General features: G+C 47.0%; 1 protein-coding gene across 2 annotated transcripts in view; it reads left to right on the forward strand.

Annotated features, from left to right (window-relative positions):
• fgd5a (FYVE, RhoGEF and PH domain containing 5a) overlaps positions 1-15,480 on the forward strand; it is a 38,584-nt gene extending 23,104 nt beyond the window's left edge. The window contains exons 8-21 of one of the 2 annotated variants that reach the window (XM_030374415.1): positions 169-259; positions 663-713; positions 900-958; positions 3,351-3,422; positions 3,684-3,752; positions 6,824-6,907; positions 6,997-7,076; positions 7,471-7,567; positions 7,904-8,041; positions 11,030-11,132; positions 11,429-11,565; positions 12,710-12,811; positions 13,736-13,890; positions 14,053-15,480. In XM_030374415.1, coding sequence (XP_030230275.1) covers positions 169-259; positions 663-713; positions 900-958; positions 3,351-3,422; positions 3,684-3,752; positions 6,824-6,907; positions 6,997-7,076; positions 7,471-7,567; positions 7,904-8,041; positions 11,030-11,132; positions 11,429-11,565; positions 12,710-12,811; positions 13,736-13,890; positions 14,053-14,089 — 1,275 coding nt within the window. In that variant the 3' untranslated portion in view covers positions 14,090-15,480. Of the gene's footprint in view, positions 1-168; positions 260-662; positions 714-899; positions 959-3,350; positions 3,423-3,683; positions 3,753-6,823; positions 6,908-6,996; positions 7,077-7,470; positions 7,568-7,903; positions 8,042-11,029; positions 11,133-11,428; positions 11,566-12,709; positions 12,839-13,735; positions 13,891-14,052 lie in introns of both variants that reach the window. The other variant, XM_030374414.1, reaches the window with a different exon arrangement.
• Positions 15,481-18,014: the final 2,534 nt, after the last annotated feature.

Genomic DNA, 18,014 nt, shown 5'->3' on the forward strand with positions numbered 1-18,014 from the left:
TTCATGCACTGCACATAAATGACCAAGAGTAAGTGTATTTATGTGTGTGTGTGTGTGTGTGTGTGTGTGTGTGTGTGTGTGTGTGTGTGTGTGTGTGTGTGTGTGTGTGTGTGTGTGTGTGTGTGTGTGTGTGTGTGTGTGTGTGTGTGTGTATGTGTGTCTTCTCAGACTGAAAGCCAAGAAGGAGGAGAGGTGCCGTTAAGACACCAGCTCCTGCAGGTTATCGTCAGAGTGCTGCAGTACCGCATGCTCCTCACAGGTAAAACACACACACACACACACACACACACACACACACACACACACACACACACACACACACACACACACACACACACACACACACACACACACACACACACACACACACACACACATACACACGCACACACACACACACACGCCTTTAGAAATATGCATCTCTTCTCTTCTCCCTCATTATATACCTGGTGGACATTTCTGTTGAAGGGGATTCATATTTTATGGATTTTATTGATATTTAACACATTTTCTGCCAACTTAATTTGATTAAAAAACATGATAATTATCGAACCGTGATGCATTGCTAAATGAATCCCAAAGCAATCATATGCTTTTCTACACATAATGATGAGTTTCTTAGTAACCTTGTCAACCTATTCCTGTGGGTGTCTCTCCTCCAGACTACCTGAACAACCTGTCCCCTGATTCTAAAGAATACGAGGACACACAAGGTGAGTAGACTAGAACAATCGAGACCTCTTCTGTCATAATATTTATTGAACAGATATAAATAAAAACACCTTGCCAACACACGCCCTGCAGCTGTTAAATATTTATCAAGGGTTGTTGAGACACGACAGTGCTGATCTATGTGTGTCCGGTCCCTGACTCCATCCGTCCCTCTGTGTTTATTACAGCTGCCTTGGTGATCGTGTCTGAAGTAGCCGACCAGGCCAGTGACAGTCTGAAACATGGGGTGAGTTGTTGTTGTTGATGAAATACAGTCAAGACTATTAAACACACTCCAGGAAACAGATCAATGCTGAATAGCTTGTGAAGCTGAGGTGTTTCCTGTGTAGAAATCTCTCTCTCTCTCTCTCCTACTCTTTCTTTCACTCTCTCTCACTCCCTCTTTCGCTCCCTCTTTCTCTCTCTCTCTCTCTCGCTCTCTATTGAGAGTCCGTAAAGAGAACAAGGCCACTATCCCTCCTTTGTGTTTTTTTCTTAGTCCACTCTTGGCCTCCGAAGCCGGTTGATTAATGCACAGGCACGCAAAGATGATGTCACGCAAAAGAGAACATGTTAAAACGGAATAGAAGGCTCCCAGGTGCATTCTAACAAAGAACACAGTGTGAGGAGTGGGACACAGTGAGGACACAGTGAGGAAACAGTGGAGGACACACTGTGAGGACGCAGTGTGAGGACACAGTGGAGGACACAGTGGAGGAAACAGTGGAGGACACAGTGGAGGACACACTGTGAGGACGCAGTGTGAGGACACAGTGGAGGACACAGTGGAGGAAACAGTGGAGGACACAGTGGAGGACACAGTGGAGGACACAGTGGAGGACACAGTGAGGACACAGTGTGAGGACACAGTGTGAGGACACAGTGAGGACGCAGTGGAGTACACAGTGAGGACACAGTGAGGACACAGTGAGGACACAGTGGAGGACACAGTGAGGACGCAGTGGAGGACACAGTGGAGGACACAGTGGAGGACACAGTGTGAGGACACAGTGAGGACACAGTGTGGACACAGTGTGAGGACACAGTGAGGACGCAGTGGAGGACACAGTGGAGGACACAGTGGAGGACACAGTGAGGACACAGTGGAGGACACAGTGGAGGACACAGTGGAGGACACAGTGAGGATGCAGTGGAGGACACAGTGAGGACACAGTGGAGGACACAGTGGAGGACACAGTGTGGACACAGTGTGAGGACACAGTGGAGGACACAGTGGAGGACACAGTGAGGACACAGTGAGGACACAGTGGAGGACACAGTGTGAGGACACAGTGTGTGAGGGCACAGTGTGAGGACACAGTGGAGGACACAGTGTGAGGACACAGTGGAGGACACAGTGTGAGGACACAGTGTGTGAGGACGCAGTGTGAGGACACAGTGGAGGACGCAGTGTGTGAGGAGGCAGTGTGAGCAATGAAGCAGTTTTCACTCTTCCTTTGCAAATCCCGTCCTGCTTTACACATCACACACACCACACACCACAATCACACGCCGCATATCACAGACACACACCTCGCCAAGATCCCCCCCACAGCCATCTCACCGTGAAAGACCCGCTGCTCTCCTGTGTCTCACTAGAGGTGTTCTCAGCTGTCTATCACATGGCTGTCTCTCATGTGGTGTGCACACACACTCACACACACACAGACACACACACACACACACACACACACACACACACACACACACACACACACACACGCACACACACACACACACACACACACACACACACACACACACACACACGCATATAGACACACACGCATGCATACACACAACCAAACGCACAGAAAAAAAACTGGGGAAATAACAGTGGAAATCTCTATAACAGCAGCCCTTCCCCCTCCAAAACACACAAACGCTCACACACACACACACACACACACACACACACACACACACACACACACACACACACACACACACACACACACACACACACACACACACACACACACACACACACATTCGCTTTGCAGGATCTAACCTCTTTCCGTCCCGGCTCCCTTTCATTCACAAACAAACAGGGACAGTTTCTTTCATTCTCTCTCTCTCATCTGTCCATCAGAACCCCCCTCCCACCGCTCTCTCAATGTAGCTCTTATTCCCCTCTACAACTAGGTCTCTCTCTCTCTCTCTGTCTCCTGTGCCACTGTCTCGCCCTCTGTCCCTCTCTCCCTCTCTCTCCCCATGCAATTAAATCCAAAATAGCTTTATTGGCATGGAAAATAAACATTAACATTGCCATAACAGTTAATTAAACAGGAAAAATAAGATCTAAAGGTAAGGTATTGATTAACTATACAAGTACAGATCAAACAATTTGGTAATGCAAGAGTGAATCAGTGTGTGTGTCAAACAATAAGCTTGAACTGGACCACAGAAAGAGTCTTGACCCTCCATCTCCATAATCATTACTGACTGTTCAATATAGACACACGAAACACAATAATTCATCTCTCTCTCTCTCTCTCTCTCTCTCTCTCTCTCTCTCTCTCTCTCTTCTCTCTCTCTCTCTCTCTCTCTCTCTCTCTCTCTCTCTCTCTCTCTCTCTCTCTCTCTCTCTCTCTCTCTCTCTCTCTCTCTCTCTCTCTATCTCTCTCTCTCTCCCTCAGGAGAACCTCCTGAGGCTGGTCCACATCGAGTACAGTGTCCGAGGCAAGCGGGACCTGCTGAAGGCTGGCCGGGTGAGTGCTGCCGGGATGTGGCTGCTCAACCTCTTGGCATCCTGTTACCGCTATCAGTAGAAATAATGACACACGGAAACACAGCAGCAATCTCTTAATTAAATATAAGTCTCAAACCTTTTCTTAATTGCTCCATCATGTAATAAAAAGAAAACCTGCATTTGAAAGCTGAGCAGGCGATACATCTGTTTGTGGCACTGTTCCCAGTGGGTTTGAGCTGACTTTTCCCCTCGTCGTCTCTGTCTTTTCTTCTGCTCTCAGGTCTTTGTCAAAGAGGGCACCCTCATGAAAGTGTCCAGGAAATGCCGGCAGCCCAGACACCTGTTTCTGGTAAATAAATCTTTCCATGTCTTTCTGCCATGCTGAGGTATGGTCAGAAAGTGCTGAACAGAGAGGACCACATCGCTGTAGTTATGCCATTGTACTGTCAGCTGTTTGAAACATCGCAATACCCTGGCAAGGACTTTGGCGTGGCGCTGGAAATCCGCTTCCAACTTTCCAACAACAATGAGAACACAGATACACCTAGGTTCATGTGTGTGTGTGTGTGTGTGTGTGTGTGTGTGTGTGTGTGTGTGTGTGTGTGTGTGTGTGTGTGTGTGTGTGTGTGTGTGTGTGTGTGTGTGTGTGTGTTTGTCTGGGGAGGTATGGGTGGGTGGTGGTCAGGCTCCTGGGATAGGCGGGGTCTGCTGATGGAGGCCAAGGCCTGGAGCGTGGAGAGGAGTACCACACCCAGCGAGTCAGGGCCCTCCTACCCCTCTTCTCCCCTTCTCTCCCCTCCTCATCGACCCTTCCCCTTCCTCCCCCCCTCTCACTCTCCCTCCCTTCCTCATCCCTCCTTTCCAACTCATCCCCCTCCTCTCCCTCCCCCTCCTCCCCCTCCCCCCTCTTATCCCCCTCCTCTTCTCTCCCTCCTCTCCCTCCCCCTCCTCCCCCTCCCCCCTCTTATCCCCCTCCTCTTCTCTCCCTCCTCTCCCGTCCCCCGTCCACCCCTCCCCCTCCTCCCTCTCGTCCCCCTCCTCTCCCCTCCACCCCTGCCAGGACTTGTTTTCCAGGGCCTCACTTCCTGTCCAGGATGTTTGGGGGGGGTCACTTCCTGTGTACTGGGAGGGGACAGACAGCACCGTGAAGGCCAGACACCCTGAAGAATGCAGAGAGGAGGGGCTGGTAGCGCTGATGGTAGTGTGTGTGTGTGTGTGTGTGTGTGTGTGTGTGTGTGTGTGTGTGTGTGTGTGTGTGTGTGTGTGTGTGTGCGTGTGTGTGTGTGTGTGTGTGCGTGTGTGTGTGTGTGTGTGCGTGTGTGTGTGTCGGTGTGTGTGTGTGTGTGTGTGTGTGTGTGTGTGTGTGTGTCTGTGTGTGTGTGGTGTGTGTATGTGTACGCATGCGTGTGTGTGTGTGTGTGTGTGTGTGTGTGTGTGCGTGTGTGTGTGTGTGTGTGTGTGTGTGTGTGTGTGTGTGTGTGCGTGTGTGTGTGTGTGTGTTCAGGGAGGGCAACGCAACATCTAGAAGCGTGTGCTATTGTTCTTGCGTGTAATCAACACGTCTCATAGCGTCTTACACAGTGTTAATATAAGTTGAGTTATGTAGACGGAGAGCCTTGCGACTTTGATGCGTGTTAATCCAATCTGACACAAGCGGGGTCTTTCCAAAGAATTTCATCCGATGAAATGTAAATTCAATCCACCTTGGCATAAGCAAGAAAAGTTAGATTCCTTATTTTACAATAAAAATATAATATAAAAATGTGCTATTAATAATGTATACAATCGTCATACAATTGGTGGTACAAACCTTTTTGTCTTTGAATGCCAGTTTTTTTTTCGCTCTTTCATTTGTCCTTCGTTTATAAATACAAACCTCCCTGGACGATAAAGGAACTAAAAGATGGATGTTTCTCCCAGTGTCGTTTAGGGCTTTACTGCCGCTTTCTCCCTGGTGGTAGACGGGGGTCAGCTGTAATTTATGGGCCTTTAAAGACGGGCGAATCCAAACAGAGGTGATGATGAAAGCCATCACTCAGCCTTTATGGCAGTGAGAGTAAGAGCTGTAGCAGCAAAGGCTGTATCCTTAACACCATGTCTTCCAACCCCAGTCAGAGCCCTGCTGTCCCTGGGGGAAATAATATGGAGAATATAAAGAAGAGAGAGTGGAGAGCCCAGATATCATAGGGTCTTGAGAAGGAGATGGAAGGTCAAGGAGGTCGGCTGCAGGTGTGGGATCTACGTGGAAGGTTATTTTGTGGCTCGGACACACAGATGTTGAAACATCCTTCTTGAATTGTTTTTGCTTTAATTCAAGAGTGATGCTGGAGCACTGTATGTATCAAATCTCTGGCTTCATCTGCATTATGTTCTATTTGTTGTTGTTTCGTGCATTTCCACTTGATGCTTGGGATTTCTAACAGGAGACCCCAAATTTCCTGTAGGCTTAAATAGTAGGAAATGTGTGACTCTGCAGTGGACGGGTTTCCTCGCTTAGAGTCTGCCTTGTGCCCAACATACGCTGGGCCAGATCCCAGCCGGCATCCCTCATCTTTAATTAGCGGTTGAAAACGACAGAATCTCGGATGGATGGATTCATCTGGGATTGGTTCTTTCTGTGGTTTCCTTCTGGCCGAGTGCTGTGCCAGAGTTTCCCAGCGTGGTGGCCGCAGTTTAGTCCCCGGCCTGACCCCCACAGCCTTGTCCCCAAGTCTGGTGTAAGCCTCAGCCAGCCTGTCACGGCCGCTGTGTGTGTTTGGTGTGGTGGCGGGTGTTTAAGGAGAGGCCCGGGTCCACCCAGGCATGGTTCTCACGGTGAAGAGAATGGCAGCGCGGTGTGGCCTGGGAAGAGGCGGTGAGAGCCGCCTGTTCCATGGGGCCCAGCGCTAGAAGCCTGGAGAGCAGGATGGAGAGTTCCTGGATCCTGCCCCCGCAAGGCTTCAGCGGATGTTTACTGCACACATGAGGTGTGACCCATGATGTCAGCCCCGTTTGTCCCGCTCAAAATAAAATAACTCCTGGAACACAATGGACTTTAAATGGGTTTTGTTTTTATGAGAAGGAAGATCATAATAGGTTAGGTGGGGAAAAAATCAATAAACTGGCAGTTTTTTTTTTCTGCTTGAATACATACGTTTATTGCCTTTTTACAGGGGGAAAGGGTGCTTGAATGGTAGCGCATTGGTGTGTGAACTGTTGAAAGGAAAGGAAATGCAAGTGTTTGGGAGCGTCCCTGGTGAGCGGGGTTCAGCAGGCGGGTCTTTCCTTTGGTAATGCTGCGCCCTTGTGGTCACGGTGCGGTATGTATTATGTCTGTCGGTGTTTGTTTCATTGATTGATTGTGCGGTCCAACACACAACACTGATGATACAGTGTGGAAATTCTTGTTTGATTTGTTTGTTTGTGTTCCTCCCACCTCAGATGAACGACATGATGCTCTACACCTACCCACAGCAGGACGGGAAATACAGGCTGAAGAACACCCTCTCTCTCTCTGGGATGAAGGTGCCGCATAGACGCGATGTCTCTGTTAATGATCTATGTGTTTTCTAAGGACTGTTGACGTTGAGGCCTCCATGTCCCTCTGTGCCCAGGTGAGCAAGCCCGTCCTGGACCAGGTCCTCAACTGTCTCCGCATCGAGGTCTCGGACATCACCATCATCCTGTCCGCCAGGTGAGAGTCTGGCCAGCACACCAGTACAGCAGGAACTGTACTGGTGGCATGTTGATGGAGGAGCTTTTTAAATCACTGATGGAGGATTTTGCAGCTGTTTCTTCAAACCATCATTGTTTTAAACTTCCCATATGAGGGTTATATGTTATTTTGTGCTTTTGTTATAAATTCATAAAGAAGAAGAGATTTAAATAGAGAATTATATAAAGGTTCAATAACTGAATACTGTCTTGTTTATTATGATTCAGCTTCAGATTTTGAATGATACAAGACTTTAAACATCAAAATCCCACCCAGCAGGCCTAACATTTTGCCTCACAAGGCTCTTACGGACATTCAAAGTCCCGGATGTCTGAGTGAACAGCCAGTGAGCTGTGTGTCTGTCTGTTCCCAGCTCTGTGGGCGAGAGAGAGGACTGGTTCCACACCTTGAGCAGAGCCATTGCCGACAATGCAGCAGGACTCTGTACGTTTGGTGGACCCTGCAGTGAGGTAATCAATACTTAAATAATTGCTGCAACAGGTCACACACATCTGAGTCATACGATGGATGTTATACACCCTTCAATATAGCCAGAGGTGGAACTTCCAGTAAAAAAGAAAACCTGTATTTCAAGTTTACCTTTTTTTTCTTTTTTTTCTATCAGATCAACATAGACGCACACCTGAAGGAGTGCAGTAAGCACAACTTTGACAGGAGTTTAACATTTCACCCTGGCGTGTGTGTGTGTGTGCGTGCGTGCGCATGTGCGTGTGCGTGTGTGTGTGTGTGTGTGTGTGTGTGTATGTATGTGTATGTGCGTCTGTGTGTGCGTGCATTCCCCGTAGGCCCGTGAGAAGCTGTGGATGGCCCTGGGCGAGGCGGCTCCGGTGCTGGTGCCCGTGTCCCACGTGATGATGTGCATGAACTGCACCTCCGACTTCAGCCTGACGCTCAGACGGCACCACTGCAACGCCTGTGGGAAGGTGGGCCCCACGTGACCACGGCAGGACACGGCACCAAGCATGATCACAGACCTGATCATAGACCTGATCACAGGCATGATCACGGACCTGATCACGGACCTGATCACGGACCTGATCACGGACCTGATCACAGACATGATCACGGACATGATCACGGACCTGATCACGGACCTGATCACAGATGTGATCACAGACCTTATCACAGACCTGATCACAGACCTGATCACAGATATGATCACAGACATGATCACGGACCTGATCACAGACATGATCACGGACCTGATCACGGACATGATCACGGACCTGATCACGGACCTGATCACGGACCTGATCACAGACGTGATCACGGACGTGATCACGGACCTGATCACGGACCTGATCAACGGACATGATCACGGACCTGATCACGGACCTGATCACGGACCTGATCATAGACATCATCACAGACATCATCACAGACATCATCACAGACATCATCACAGACCTGTTGGGTATTCCACGAACTGAGGTTTAACAAACACAGAGTTAACGCTGAACTCTAGGTTGATTGACCCTGTGCCAACTAAACCAGAGCTGTCGGTTCCACCGCACGGGTTATGCATTAGTTCAATCAACTCGGGGTTGGTTAACACAGGGTTGTGCACGTCCACGCCAAACCTATAAAGACGTGACGTATGGATCATGGAAACCCTGATCGAAATGGCGAAACGGGCCGTTTCGCCACTTATTTCAATGAAATGTAACTCCAGGTTCTCCTGGTGAGCTATGACGAGGAGAAGGACATTATCACAACAAAAGGGAACGCTAAAGCCTCTGCAACCCGGAGAACCAAAGCCTGGCAGCGGATCGCTGACCGCTTAAATTTAGTTACACGTCAAAAGCATGATCGTGTAGGTTTTTGTGTTTTCTTGTATTTTAGATTTTTTTTGCCTTCGAAGTAACACATGCAAACCGTGTGCGTGCCACAGCGCATATGTTCCAAAATTTGTTTTTTTTTGGTAACTTGGTAGAAAACCTAAAAGTGACAATTCATCAACTTCACAGATCAAGATGGATTAGGGTTCACTCACACTAGGCCATCTGGCCGTGGCCGTTGGCCGTTTTCACACATAACCGTGCTCAATTGGCCCCATTGTTCTCTGGCCTGCACTCACACTAGGCCATCTGGCCGTGGCCGTTGGCCGTCGCAACTGTGGCCTGGCCACGGTAGGCTCTTGTACATACGTCATCTCGTCGTAAGTAACACGTCATCACCAAGTATCTGCTGCATGGACCATAATAAAGTCTGCCGCCAGTCAGAGTTCTAACAACAATGGACAACAACACAGAGAACACAGTTCGCACTTTGCTGAGTCTGTTGCTTTTTTGGATATATGTTTACCGTTTAATGGGAAAGAAGGCTCGTCGCCTTTATTATGTCCGTGGTCGTCGCATGGACTATACGTCATCCAGCTCAGGTTGCGTAGCCGTGCGTGTGCGTGTGTCGGCTCATTAGCATCTGTACCGTAGCGGCACACCTCTCCCAAGTGGCCAAATTGGCCTGGCCTGGCCAGACTGGCCACACTCACACTGGCAGATTTGAGCACGGTTAGGTGTGAAAACGGCCACGGCCACGGCCAGATGGCCTAGTGTGAGTGCACCCTTAGTGCTTGTAATGAAGCCGCCGGCTACGATCAAACATTCTCCGTTAGGACTATTTTATACTTTCTGTTAAGCGTCTCTCGGCATAGTACTCAGCCAATATTGCTCTTTGTATGATAGGAGGCCGATGAAAATCTTGGTCCGGACTGGATTGGTCATCTGAAAGGACTGAGATGTGCTCAGCATCTCCAACATTATAGATTAAACTACCATTTGCAAATAACGGAGGGCTAAGCAAATAGTCTGGAGTGAGTTGAGGCCAGGTCCTCGATTGGTAGTGCTGGCTATGGAAGGCTGGAGAAGGCTATTTAAATATATTAAAGATTTGCGCGAGAATCTATATCTCGCCAGCAAAAAGTCATCCGATATGCCAAGATGTCGAGCCGTGGTCTTATTAATTGCTCCCGGTGGATTAATTTGCGCTCCGATATCAGCAGGCCTCTCATCAAAAGGGCATGCCATTGTGAACACATGAAATCTGCGGTGAACGCAGGTTTAAATACCCAAAACCGGGTTATGTTTCAAACTTAACCTGCGCAAAACCTGTTCCGACCAGGTTTGATTCAGAGCATATGTTTCTGTAGTAACTAACATACTGTGTTCATTTTGGAACGGAAAACCTAGGGTTACCGCAAACCCTGGGTTAACTTACCCGGTTATGTGATAAAACCGGCTTTGTGGAATACCCCACTGATCACAGACATGATCACAGACATGATCACAGACCTGATCACAGACCTGATCACAGACCTGATCACAGACATGATCACAGACCTGATCACAGACATGATCACAGACATGATCACAGACCTGATCACAGACATGATCACAGACCTGATCACAGACCTGATCACAGTCATGATCACAGACCTGATCACAGACCTGATCACAGACCTGATCACAGACCTGATCACAGACATGATCACACACATTTTCTCAATCTTGACTTGACTTGATCACCGATTTGAAACGCATGATCACAAACATGACTCACAACCTAAACCAAAACAAAGTCGTGATTGGGATCTGTTCAGCTGCTGAATGTTTGGTTTCAAGTGAACAAACATGACTCATATGACTCATGTTTGATTGGCAGTTTGACGTCTATATGTGTGAAGGGTAAATCTAAAGAGGATGACGCCAAGCCGAACTTTCCACCCTTGTGTTGTTCTGATTTGTAAAGCAAACAACGATCGCAGTAGGAAAGACACTAAAGAGAATACCTGTAGCTATTATTTAAATGTGCCCTACTTTATTCTTTATTTGGTGAGAGGAGCTCTACTGCGTTTGGAATATTTTCTGACGTTGTCATCCCTTTTGTTGCTCCCTTGCATTTGTTTTGTGCAGGTGGTGTGTCGCTCTTGTTCCAGGAACAGATACCCACTGAAGTACCTCAAAGACCGGGTGGCTAAAGTGTGTGACCACTGCTATGCCGAGCTCCGGAAAAGAGGTAGTGTAGCTTCCTGCTGTATTTTCAAGTTCTCGTGTGATTCAGAAGATCTAAGATGTATCTCTGATATTTCTTTAATTGTTTTGTGTGTGTGTGTGTGTGTGTGTGTGTGTGTGTGTGTGTGTGTGTGTGTGTGTGTGTGTGTGTGTGTGTGTGTGTGTGTGTGTGTGTGTGTGTGTGTGTGTTTGTGTGTGTGTGTGTGTGTGTGTGTGTGTCTGTGTGCGTGTGTGTGTGTGTGTGTGTCTGTGTGCGTGTGTGTGTGTGTGTGTGTGTGCGTGCGTGCGCTCTCTCTCAAGGGGGCAGTGTGTCCGGGGCATGTGGTAACGCCAGCCCTCACACCCAGCGGGTCAGCCGACCCCTCTCTGCTGTGTTCCAGAGCCTGCAGCCCCCCAATCTGTGGAGGAGCAGGAAGAGTAGCTCCACCCTCAGCCAGGTAGAACCGTGGATGTATGATAGACCCCTACTGCTGAACACAGGGATGTATGATAGACCCCCACTGCTGAACACAGGGATGTATGATAGACCCCCACTGCTGAACACAGGGATATATGATAGACCCCTACTGCTGAACACAGGGATGTATGATAGACCCCTACTGCTGAACACAGGGATGTATGATAGACCCCCTACTGCTGAACACAGGGATGTATGATAGACCCCTACTGCTGAACACAGGGATGTATGATAGACCCCCTCCTGTTGAACACAGATGTATGATATACCCCCTACTGCATAATACAGGGTCTGGCCGGGCCAGTCGTTACGTTACGGTAACAAGGTCTAATGCTACACCCCAGCTAGGAGGCTGCCACGTGGCCCTTCATGAGATCCCTCCCGAGTGTTTGTAGTGACGGCGGGCTTAACCTTTGACACTGATGGCTCAAAGAGCAACAGGTGTTCAGCCTCACCCTGCCCCAGAGTCCAATCAGTGTGACTTTGGTCAGGTGAGGCTGCTTCAACCAGCCGTCATCCACACACAGGCACACAGTTTTTAATACTGATCTTGGTGTTGAAAAGATGATAATCCAGGGCAGGGGAATCAATCAAGAACGGATCAAGCCTGTCTAATGCGTCATCTGAATTGACGCAGGGCTTGTTTGAAGAGCTCTAAAAAATATGCGATCATTTTACATGGAACTCCCCCCCCGTTGGCATTCATGATGATTGTTTATTTATCTTTTTCACGGAAATACAAGAACAAGAAGAGTTTTTACAACTAGACTTTAAATTGTACTGTATAGGGAGGATCAGCACTAGAGTGGACACTGTACAGGGAGTTTTACCTTTGATGATTGCACAAATGGCAACTTTATTTACTATCATAACAAACCAACAAAGCGTAAGCACAAGACACTTCATGCCTACATATGTTAGAGATTGGTGAAGTGATTCTTCAGGATGGCGGAACGTGACCTAATGAGATGGTAGCGTTGTTATTAAATGCTCACCTGAAGCCTTTCGACATGGGTCATGGGTTAGCATCCTCAACCAGAGAGGAGATACACAAACTGATTATTGACCGTTGACCTTGTATATGCATCCCTCTGTGTGTGACCGTGTCCCGCGTCGACCACCAGGTGTCTCTGGGGGCCGAGGGCTCTACGATGAGTGGCAGCCTGCAGCGCAGGAAGAAGAGCAAGCGGAAGTGGAAGAGGCTGTGGTTCCTCCTGAAAGACAAGGTGCTCTACACCTTCACAAGTCCGGAGGTGAGGGGCCGCCGTGTCTCAACACCAGCCCCGACACGCACACACGCATTAACTCACTCGCTCACTCACACGTGCACACACGCACGAACGCATGCACACACGCATTCACTAACTCCCTCAGTCACTCACCCGGGCACACACGCTCACCCACACACGTACACACACACAAGCCATGCCTGTCCCTTCTCCATATAATCCCATCAGCACAATGTGTCTATCTATTGAAACATTGTGTGCGTGAGTGTGTCCACGGTGCTCTTTGGCTGCCAAGCAGCCTGCTCCTCCTTCACTACGAGGGCGCCCCGGCTGCCGCTCAATAGAATCCAGATTGTTTGCAGTCCCGGCTCCTCGGCGGTGGAGCGAGCTCCCCACTGACATCAGAGCAGAAACCCTACACATCTTTAGTCACAGGCTGAAAACTAATCTGTTCAGACTGAATCTTGGCCAATGAAACGACGATAATAAAACGAGTTCATTTACTCTCTCGTGTCAATAATTAAGCGCTAGAAGCAGTTGACATATTTTAAGAATTGTATCTATTCGCATATTTCTTGCAATTTCTTTGTTATATCTTCATGGTTGAATACACTTATTGTAAATCCCTTTGGATAAATGTGTCAAATAAATGTAATGTACAAAAAACGGAACATCCATGCGCTTTTCTTTCTTCTTCATCTTTACTTCCAAAGACTACTTAAATTACCAAATTAACTTGTGTTTCTTCCTGTCCTTATTTTACATTATTGAAGAATTGTATTTCTATTTTGTTTGGAATTCAGTTATATTTTTGGCTGCTTCAAAATAGGTACTGTCCTTCACAACAGATAATATGTGCTGTATATGAAGACGCCCGCATATGTGTGTGAATTTGCTGATGCTTTGACCTCCTCCCCCAAGGACAAAGTGGCATCCGAGAGTCTGCCACTGCAGGGCCTCACGGTCAAGCTGCCCACGAGGCCGGAGGAAGGAGGGGGCAGCAGCGTCTTCCAGCTGTACCACAAGAAGACACTGTACTACTCCTTCAGAGCAGAGGACCAAAACTCAGCACACAGGTCAGCGCCCGCAGAAGATAGCACATAGTCTAGACAAGTCTCTCTCGTCCATCCGTCTGTCTGTCCGGCTCTCTGCCTCCCTTTCTGTCTGACTGTTTCTGTCTGATTAGTCCGTCTGTTGGAACCAGGATTCATGGTTCTCTTGCCTCCCCTGTTGTGCAGGTGGGTCAACGCCATCGAGGAGGCCACCATTTTATAGCACCGTCCAGCCAACACATGTCCTGCTGCCCCGAGACTGCCCCGACACAGCCCCCCCCCCCCCCCCCCCCCCCCCCCCCCCACAACACAGCTACCTGCACCCCCTGACACCCACCTTGACGCGAGGACGTATCCGACAGTTCTATGGCAGGGCAACCATCCATCTGAGCCTTGTTTACCATCCTGTCGTCTGGTTATTCTGAACAGGCTTTGAGGATCTCAGCCTCGGGGCGGAACTGCCGCATCACCAGTTGATTCACACAAACTGGGATTTGCCTGGAATCCTTTTCCTTCCCTTGGCATTAACAACGGCAGGACCTTGACAAGAGCAGCTTCAAAACATCAGATTGGGTGCTGACAGTGTCACTGCTATTTCGGCATTGAAGCATACATGCTTCACTGGGTTGGCGAGCTACGCTTCTAACTCAGCAGGAAACATCTCGGCACAGTTAATTTGTGTCTTCTGACTGATTGCGCTCCTTTTGATACAGCACAAATGCAAATCGATTGGACAAGTGTGTTCCATTTTCATAATTAAAGGAAAAGTGGAATTGAATTGCATTTTAATATATGACAAAGATTTTTGGTATTTTGAATACATATTGTGAAGTATAAAATGCAGATATTAAAGTGCATTATATGACGTACATGTACAGAAATACATTCTGTATAAGGGGCCTATCATTAGAGTGTGTACATTAAGCTTCTTGTGTTGTTTTACTACCAGTATTACTATATTATGCAGTGTTGCTCTCGTGTCCAGACTATTGGAGGTTCTCCAGCATGCGATTTGATTAAATATATTTTATTTCTATTCAGATAGAACTGATAGATATGTGGTTCAATGTGAAGGTTTTTAGAACTTGTGCTCCTACAATTTCAAAGTGCCAATTTACTACTTAAATGAATGCATATCATTTGCCAGGGTAGCAACAAATGTGCCTGATATAATATTGTACTAATTAATCTGTCCACCATCTAAGTACTGTAATGCTATGATTTCCTTAAAGGGACCTCAATAACATTGGCTTTTTAAGCTTTCATTACATGTTTCTAAATAATCTCTGAGCTTTGGCCTGTTACACTCACTTAAGATTTGAATATAGTGCCATGGTAATAGATGCCCTTTACGTGATGTATGCTGTACATATATATATTGTACTTATATAGAGCTTGACCTTTGTCCTTTTCAATATGTACTGTCGACTGAGCCGTCCCTCTTCTCAGTATTATTCACATACTCCTGTAGTACTGCAGTACTTTGCAGTATTATGATGTCCAAGTTGTGTTACCCCTTTGGAAAGATATTTCCGTATATGTGCTCTGGCAACTTTTTTGCGCTATTAAAATATGGCTATAGACCCTCTCTCCTACACGAGCCTTTCGATTGCACAATGTTTCTTTTGGATCCTTTTGTTATTTTGGCTTCGCTGTGTTCATCCACGACCTCAGCCTTTATGTTTTTATGGATAATAGAATTTGTTTGTCAATGTTTATGTGATTATAGATACATACTTACGCTGCCACTGTAGAAAAAGAGAGAAATAAACAACCTGATAACAAGCTGGTTGATGTATAGATAGATAAATAGTTATCATTGAATAAAAGAAAAAACAAATAATACAGTACTACTCAATACCATAATTCACTGGCGGTAAGGAGCCACTACAATATAGTGTCAAATCTGCATCGCTCTATTTGTACTTCATCACTCTGAGTCACTGACCCAATGGCCTATGCTGGGGCCAAACTTCATGTGACACAATTGGCACAGTCATCGGTATAGTTTAGAGCCACCTCACATAAAGCCAAAGTTTGCCCGCAGTAACCGAAACAATGCATTAGCATTTGAAGATAAAGAAACGGCCCAAAACCCCTGACCCATGTCTTTATGTCTGCAATATTGATGAATCTGCGCCACAGATATACACGAGAGACAGGTTTTTTTTAGTTGCTATCCAGTTAAAGTCCAGTCCAATTTAACTTCAGGACTCATAACGACTGCTGATCTCATTATGAACATCATAAAAAAGATATGACCTAAAGGTGGTCCAGGAAATATGATACGCAACAAGTCTGAAACGGATATAAAGACAGACGGTATGGCAAGTCATTCAGGAGAAATGGATGAGGACGAAAGGGAAGGATTGGGGTTGAGCTAGTTCCATGGTCCCCCTGGTCCCCCTGGTCCCCTCAGAGGGGCCGAGGAGGATCGAGGGAGAGGTAATTAGGAGGTACAGTGTGGAAGATAGAGAGAGGGAGAGAAACAGCAAGAGAAATGAGGATCAGAGGATAAGGATTATTGCCCATGTTACCTGTTACCTGTCCTCCAAATGCCTCATGGCACATAGGGCCTATTGCCCATGTAGTGTGTTGAAAAACGAAACCATGATTCATTTAAATCCAACGTGAACGTTTGACTGTCCCTCTAAAAAACCTGGTCACTTTTTTATGTGCACAGTAAATGGTTATTAAAGGTTTTAAACCTTTATTTGCGGGTGCCTGCTTTACACAGCCAGCACAACACAACCACCAGACTAAGAAGCCAGAATTTACAGAACCGCGAGGCAACAGGGAAATTACTGAAAGAGGATGTGATCATCACACCACTAAATAAAACAATTACCAAAATGACTGAAATATGCAGTCGGGAGGAATGCAAAACACAGTCTGCTATTTGTATTTAAAGGCTTCTACACTTCCTTTTTCTCTGATGGAGAAGTGGTTTCTAACGAGGTCAGGGGTTTACTTTCTGTTATTTCAACGACTGGTTTCATGTTGATGGGAAACACTACAGGAAACACCTGATAAACTTCTGGAACGCTGGATTCAACCAGGAAGTAGAATCATGTGTTTTCTCTTGCTGAGTGTTTGGTTCCTTTGAGAATGTTTAATGTGGATGGTCAAGTCAGCTCTTTATTTGTTCTTTACCATAGGGTTTACAAGCCCCTGTGACATCGTCCGCTATACAACAAGCTAGGAAATACTTCCCAAATCTACCAAAGGACAAGAAACAGAGCCTTGACAGGGAACCGTCTGAGGAATACCCTTCCTTCATCCCTGGATGGGAAGGAGAGCCATAAGGGTTGGGCAAAAGCAAACCTCAATTTAATGAATGATTAATCGTTCCAAAACAATCAGCAATAAAAATGGATTGATCAGATTATGATACATTATGGATCATTTACAGGGTGAAGGTTATTTTAGTGGGTGTGTTTATACACACCTCAGTAGTTCAACTTGAATCCAGTTGAACAGTTACAGACATTGATTACAGAGGCAGTCACATAGAGATAATCTCTCACACACTTTCCACCCCCAAATTTTCCTCACCACCACCACCACTACCATTTGAATGGATTGGATGTGTATGTGTATAGCTACCTAATGCATAATGGTAGGCTACTAAACCGGTTCGGTTGCTTACAATGTTCAAATTCAGACGTAGGCTAATTGAAAGCAACGCAAAGGACGAATTGTCACAAAGCATAGACAGTGCTTGGGAGGGGAAGAGAAACCAGCTATCGAAAGTCCTTTTGTCCAAACCTCCTATGGGCTTCCCTATAGCGCTTGTGGTGATGATGAGTAGGCCTATATGACTCTTATTTGTCTATCTCGGCACAATCCAATACAAAACAAAACATGTGTGCGTCATGCCCATACTATGTTTGCTGCTATAAATAGACCCAATGTTAGCCGTGACAAATTGCATAAGTTTACTCCGTCCATTCTCTTATAACGTCGGAGCGGGCGGGAAACGATGTGTCAGCAGTGCACCATGTGGTTCAGTCTACGGCGCTTGTGCGGGGAGGGCAGGTATGGAATGGAAAGAGGTAGGGGAGGGGTGAGCGGGGTCGGGGTCCACGGGGTGGTTGGATAAAAAAAAAAATCTCTCTCTATGGCTCTGGGTTGGATCAGTCAGGACA

This window comes from Gadus morhua, chromosome 13 (assembly GCF_902167405.1).
Source record: "Gadus morhua chromosome 13, gadMor3.0, whole genome shotgun sequence".
Lineage (NCBI taxonomy): Eukaryota > Metazoa > Chordata > Actinopteri > Gadiformes > Gadidae > Gadus > Gadus morhua.